The sequence below is a fragment of the Corylus avellana genome, chromosome 5 (genome assembly GCF_965113065.1).
Source record: "Corylus avellana chromosome 5, dhCorAvel1.hap1.2, whole genome shotgun sequence".
NCBI lineage: Eukaryota > Viridiplantae > Streptophyta > Magnoliopsida > Fagales > Betulaceae > Corylus > Corylus avellana.
In genome coordinates this window covers 20,614,392-20,621,446 of record NC_142494.1, presented here as the reverse complement: position 1 = coordinate 20,621,446, position 7,055 = coordinate 20,614,392, and the positions used below count along the sequence as shown (strand labels likewise).

Below are 7,055 nucleotides of genomic sequence, written 5' to 3'. Positions count from 1 at the left end.
TTTTTTATTTTTCAATATGGGCTTTTTTTTTCTAAAATTTTTTTATAGCAATTCGGCCCAAGAAGACACTAAAAAAAAAAAAAAAAAGGGGCCCAAAAACGCACAAAAATGCCCAAAAAGGCCCAAAAGCCCTAAAGAAAGCAAAAAAAAAAAAGGCCCAATTTTAAACAAGCGGTTAGCGAGCGGTTATCTATTTTACTAACCGCTAAGGCGGTTACGATTAGCAGTTATTGCCAATAACCGCTAACCGTAACCGCCTTGACACCCCTAGGAAGGAAAGATCCTTGTCCATAATCCATACTGTCCAACAGGCTTGGCCCAGATGGGGTATCGGCCTGATTTGTCTCCGTACAACACGAATGCATCATTTCATCCAACTCGCTGACCGACGTGCAGCGAGTTAGGGCTGAGTTCTCATGGCTGTGTGGAGTGGTTATACGGCCAACCTAGCGCAAGTACGGACGAAAGTTTTTTTGAAAGTTTGAAAGTTTTGAAAGTTTTTGAAATTATCTCTTTGGTCTGTTGAAAGTTTTTTTTATTCCTTTTATGGACAACAATCAAATAAATTTGTGTCTTATTTTGCTTTGAAAAGCAAAAAATTCCAAAAAAATATTGGAGTAAATCATACAAATGAAAAAAAAAAAAAAATCCATAAAAACATTCAAATCAATTAAAAAGATAAGACTCTTAATTTTAATTTATTCCTTATGAATTAAAACATGTTAAAATATTTGTTCTCTTGTGAGCAGTTTAAAATGAAAATAATAAGAAGAAAAAACATGTGAATTTTGATTATCAAAGCACTAGTTTCTAATATTATTGGTGCGATATCAATTATATTTCAATGCAAGTAAAAATTCATAAAATTCTAAACATTCTAAAAAAATACAAAGCAGGTACGGACGATAGTGAGACACAGCCCCCGGAAGACATGACTGGTGGGACAGGTGCCATGGATGACTCGCAGCCTAATGACCCTTCTCCCGCCGGTCGGTTAGGCCCTCGCTAGGTCCAGCCGATAAGTAAGTGTATATGCCCAAAAAACAAACATATAAGTCTTTATTACTTGTAGTTAGTATTCAATTCGAAATAAATTACATCGGTAATTTTTAATCTGTTAGGTATCGATCCAGATGGAAACACATGTTTAGAAGTTTTCGCCATCCTTGACTCGCACAGGTTGCTGGGGGTCCCCGCCGGGAAAATGATCGTACTCGAGTACAATACTTCATGGCAGCCCGTCGGATTTAGCGCTATGAGGTTTAAACGAATGACCGGTAAGGTCGCAAGGAGCGAAAATTATGTCCGAATACGGGACGACTGGACGAAGGTACCAAAGCGTATGAAGAAGGATATATGGGACGCCTTGATGGTATATGTATTTTATTATGTCAAACACTCATAATGCATGTATATATACGCTCTAAGTTGTACATATATATGTGTGTTTATATGTATATACATATACACATATATTTTTTGTTTTTTAATTTATCAATTTTGAACTTGTGCAGGTAGACTTTTTCGTCCTGCTCGAGTGCAATATGGTTGCCGTAAAGAATGACGTGTTTCAAGATATGGGCACCAAGCTGAGGACTTCGAGGCACGAGTTAAAAAAAGTTCTTGCCATTCAACCGGACTATACTCCGGACATCGTTCGGGCGAAAGTAGGGCAAGAAAGTCTCTCCGAGTACAATGTCGTCGACTTGAAAATCTTGTTAGATAAATGGTGTAGCAAGAAGAACCAGGTAGGTCATGAGTTATATTATAATTTTGTGTAGTTTTATTAATTGTAATTGTGTTAGTATTAACATATTAAGAATGTTAATTGTGTAGGAGTATGTTGCGTATATGAAGAGCTTGCGAGCATTGAACAATATGCTCCATTGCACCGGGTCGAAAAGTTACGCCAGGGTGACACATGAGAAGATATATGTGTAATTTACCCTATACTTATACATGTAAACATTTGATATTATATATATATATATATATATATATATATATATATATATGTTCTATTTTTTGGGCAGACCGTAAGTGTGGGCACTCTTCCTACACGAACACAGCCTTACATCCGTACACACACTACAAAAAAAAATGGCATTTTCTTACGTGTGCTACAGTATAAATTTTTTGCCACGTCAGCAATTTCCTGACGTTTAAAATATAAAATGTCAGGAAAAATTTTCCTGACGCGTGAATAGTAACACGTCAGAATTTTTTGACGTGTTACGACAAACACTTCAGAAAAATCTGACGTGTAAAATGTAAGAACGTCGGAAAAATATTTCAATTTTTTTTTTTAAATAAACATTGATATATAATTGCTAACGTGGCGGGACTTACCACGTCAGACGCTTGCTGACGTGGGTATGCGCCACGTCAGAAAATTCTGACGTGGCATATCCCCACATCATAATTTTCTAACGTGGCGATGTGCCACGTCAGAGAAGCCTGACGTGGGATGTGCCACGTCATAATTTTTCTGACGTGGTATATCACCACGTCATCATTTTCTGACGTGGTGATGTACCACGTCAGACGTTCTTTGATGTTGGACATCGCCACGTCAGAATATATATGTATAAATATATATATATTTATATATAATTATATATAAAATTATAATTATAATTATATATAACATTATAATTATCAGATATTTAAAATTATAATTAAATATAATTATATGTATATATCTGATATTTCTTTCTTTTCTTTTTTTCCAGATATATATATATATATATAATTCCTGACGGGCCATGTTTGGCACGTCAGGATTTACTGACGTGCCAAACACGGCATGTCAGGAAACGGTCTCCGTGCATGCTCCGATCCGCGCGCTTCCCATCCATCTCCTGCCAACGTTCCATGCCTCTTAATTAAGAGGCCTGGCGCGCGCGTTCTGAATTTTTTTTTTTTTTCTTTCTCTTTTCCCCCACCTGGCCAGCTGGAGGCACTTCCAGTCGTGTCTCTCTGTTCTCCCAAGCATCATTTTCCTCTCTGTTTTTCTTTCTTTCTTCCAAGCGCCATTGCTGAAGTTGAAGATTTTTTTTTTTCTTTTGCCCAAAGTCTTTCTTTATTAAGCTGAGCATTTTTTTTTTCTTCTCCACCGGGTACCGTATATATACTCTCTCTCAAGGCATCAGTTTCTCTGTCATGATTGTACTGTTCCTCCACGCACCCGCAGCTAAACCCGCCGCCCGTCGTCCTCTCTCCCTCCATTTTTAGCTCCTACAAGAGCTCCTCACAGGTATATATATATGTACATGCATCCTTGTACTTATTTATTTGTTTGGTTTGGATTTGGTGTTTGCATGCTAGGTTGGGTGATGTTTGTGCTAATTTCGTCTAATATTTTGAATTTGATATATATATATTTACGTGAGGAATATAATGCTAGCTTCACTCCATATATATGAATTTGGTTTTTGAATATATATAGCTTACTCTGTCGTTAATTAGTACTCCCTGCTATATATATATATATATGGCCGTATATATACTGCCCATATAACTGGCTAATATATATATATATATAATGAGTCTGTCCAGGATTTAGATATAAGACGTTTTTTTTTTTTTTTTTCTTTTTTGGACATCCTAAAAGACAATACATGGAGGTAGTATTAATTTGTGAAATTATCAACTTCTAGAAATGGCACACTGCCTTGCACAATCATAGCAAGCATGTACAACAAAGTCCATCATATATATATGTGTGCATGGTATAAGCTGAATGTAAAAGTGTTCGCTATAAGTTTAAGTTTTGGGGTATAAGTGACAATTTGACATAGTATCATAATAGAGGTCATGAGTAATTCAAATCATAACTTCACAATTTACTCTAATTTTAGTTAAATATTTTACGTATTGGGTCTCACTAGCTTATTAAGTGAGAGATTGAACAAACACGTGAGGGGGAGCGTTCGAATATAAATAAAATTATTGAATTCATTTTTTCCTATAAGATTGAACCCACCCCGGATTTATATATTTAAGATCTTTATATTTTGAGGGTTTCAAAATATAGGCTCCAATTATGTAAGGAGAAAAAAATAATAATAACTTTTATCAAGTAGACACAATATGGGGGGGGAAGTGATTTGAAATAATATATATTAATCAAAGAATAGAATATTATTATTATTTTTTTTAACTTTTATCATTTAGTAAATTCACAGAAAAAAGCAGAATAGAAGGTAGAGATTTTACATGGCCAGATACTGATCAAACATTTCACAATCGAAAAAACATTTTGAGTTATAATTTGTTTAATAATAAAAACCACAAGTAAATACGCTTCACACAAACAATTATATTCTTATAGAACTAGACATACAATTATATTCTTGTGGAACTAGACATACATATATAATCTACCTTTGTACTTAACCTTAGGAGACTTCAAGTCTTATTGAAACACGAAGGAAACGGCAGAATGATGACCACTGTTATAGATTATTACCATATGGAAGGTTATTTAATTAGCATTTTCCTATTATTCCAACATTGCTTAATTAAGCTCCTAATTAAATGAATGGCATAACATTTGTATATTGTTTAGGTTTTGCCCTATTAATACGAGACATGCGATACTACTATATATATATATATTGACTTCGTAACCTATCTAGATTTATTTTATTTGACTAGGGTCCCCAACATCTACCAAATGCATATATATGAACTTTTGGGAAAAAGTTATAGAAACTGAATGTGTATGAAGAATGCTAATAGTTAAACAACATCAAATAATGTAAATTTGATGGTCCCCATTTGGAATAGTTGTTAATTCGTTTAAGTTTCAGAAATTTTCATGACAAAAAAAAATTTACCAACAATAAAAGCATCTAATTAAGTTTGCATGTAAATTCCAGTTAATATGTATGGGTTTATTGAATACTTTTAAGTTGCGTATATTTCTCACTAATGTCCGTAGACAACAATGGACAAGAGTTGGATGACAAAGCCTAGGGGTACGAATGAATACAGAGATGGTTGTAGATTGTTCGTTGACTTTGCAGTTGGGAACTGCACAACACCTGATGGTAAGATTTATTGCCCATGTAAGGTGTGTCGCCTTAACCGGCGCTATCCCCCAGGCGTAGTTCTCGTCCACTTGACAGGGGGAAAAGGCATACTTCCTACATATAAAGATTGGATGTTTCATGAAGAGAAGCCTGTCCGGGACCATGTTGAACCGTCTCTGTTGAATCGTCCGGCCATATATGAAGCAGGTGGAAGCAGTGATCAGGGTGGAAATATGCACGCTATGTTGCGTGATGTGTTCGGCATGCATGATGTCAGAGAAGGCAACTGTGAACCCCAGGTCGTTGTGCAGGGTGATGAAGAAATAGTAGTCGAGGATGTGGATGAAGTAGATGCCCAAAAGTATCACGAGCTGCTTAAAGAGGCAAAAACACCGCTATATGATAGGACCAAACACAGTAAGCTGAGCGCAACTATTCATCTGTACAACTTGAAGTGTGTTGGTGGAATTAGTAACAAGATATTCTCATCTCTCCTTAAGTTCATCAATTAATTGTTGCCTGCGGATAGTGAAGGTTTGCCGGTTAATACCTATGAGGCAAAAAAATATCTAAGTGACATGGGACTCTGCTATGAAAAGATTCCGGCTTGTCGTAATGATTGCATGCTATTTTGGAAAGACAACAAAGAATTAGATTCATGTACAGTTTGTGGCAAATCTAAGTGGAAAGATGAAATTCATTTGGACGAGGACGGTCAAGCCATATCGTCAAGTAAGAAACGCCCGGTAAAAGTGTTGCAGTGGTTTCCACTCATACCAAGACTACAGAGATTGTTTATGTCGCAGTATACATCGCCCCATATGAAGTGGCATGCAGACAACCGCACAAAGGACGGCAAATTGAGGCATCCGGCCGACGGTGAAGCATGGAAGTCATTTGATCAGTTGTATCCGGAATTTGCAGCGAACAGCAGGAATGTAAGGCTTGGACTAACCTCAGATGGATTTAATCCTTTTGGGAACCTTAGTACATCACACAGCGTTTGGCCCGTAATGCTTGTGCCATACAACTTGCCTCCTTGGATGTGCATGAAACAAACATCTTTCATATTATCCCTGATTATCCCAGGCCCGAGCTCACCTGGAATGGATATAGATGTTTACCTACAGCCCTTAATTGAGGAGTTGAAGGAATTATGGAATGTAGGGGTAGGCACATTTGATGTTTCCACTAAAACGTACTTTATGTTGCGAGCACAATTGATGTGGACAATTAATAATTTCCCGGCATACGCAGATCTGTCAGGATGGTCTACAAGGGGAGTAAAGGCATGTCTTTGTTGTATGCAGTCAACCAGGTCTCGATGGTTAAAACACGGCCACAAATGGTGTTTTATGGGTCATAGGCAATACTTGCCCTTGGATCATCCGTGGAGGAAGAACAAAAGTAATTTTGACATTAACCAGGAATTACAATGTCCTTCCGATGTGCTTAGTAGGGATGAAATTCTAAGACAGTTAGACGGGATGCCATTTGGGGATGAGGATGCCGGCAAGTCAAAGCCAGACAATAGTAAGAAGCAGGGAGAGAAGCGGAAGAAGAGTACTCCCAACACCAGACCAGAAGCGAGCAATCATGTATTATGGAAGAAGAAGAGTATTTTCTTTAGGTTGCCGTATTGGAAGGATAATTTACTACGGCATAACCTTGATGTGATGCACATAGAGAAAAATGTGATGGACAATATTCTTGGTACAATACTCAACACAAAAGGGAAAACAAAGGACAACTATGGTGCTCGTAAAGACTTGCAAGAGATGGGATTGAGACGTCTACTTCATCCATTTACGAAGAAGGGAAAAAGCTATATGCCCTCAGCTTGCCACACGATGTCTAATGAAGATAAAATCAGTTTCTTGAAAGTACTTCAGGATTTGAGGGTGCCCGATGGTTATGCATCGAATATTTCTAGATGTGTACAACTGAAAGACCGTACAATGACGGGTTTGAAGAGTCATGACAATCACATTCTGATGCAACAACTTCTACCTATTGCTT

The 7,055-nt window shown here is 37.0% G+C and overlaps 1 protein-coding gene across 1 annotated transcript; it reads left to right on the top strand.

Moving 5' to 3' along the window:
• Positions 1-4,951: 4,951 nt before the first annotated feature.
• Positions 4,952-6,734, top strand: LOC148585905 (uncharacterized). Its single transcript, XM_088516818.1, has 4 exons — positions 4,952-5,453; positions 5,571-5,974; positions 6,347-6,634; positions 6,723-6,734. Exons 1-4 carry the CDS (start codon positions 4,952-4,954, stop codon positions 6,732-6,734), a joined length of 1,206 nt encoding a protein of 401 aa, XP_088372944.1.
• The last annotated feature ends 321 nt before the right edge of the window (positions 6,735-7,055 follow it).

Excerpts from the sequence above, each read along its gene's own strand:
- LOC148585905 (XM_088516818.1), top strand. The coding sequence starts at position 4,952 with ATGGACAAGAGTTGGATGACAAAGCCTAGGGGTACGAATGAATACAGA. Across the intron at positions 5,454-5,570 it reads ATATGATAGGACCAAACACA|GTTTGCCGGTTAATACCTAT; the intron begins GTAAGCTGAGCG and ends CGGATAGTGAAG. Across the intron at positions 5,975-6,346 it reads TTGCAGCGAACAGCAGGAAT|TCAACCAGGTCTCGATGGTT; the intron begins GTAAGGCTTGGA and ends TGTTGTATGCAG.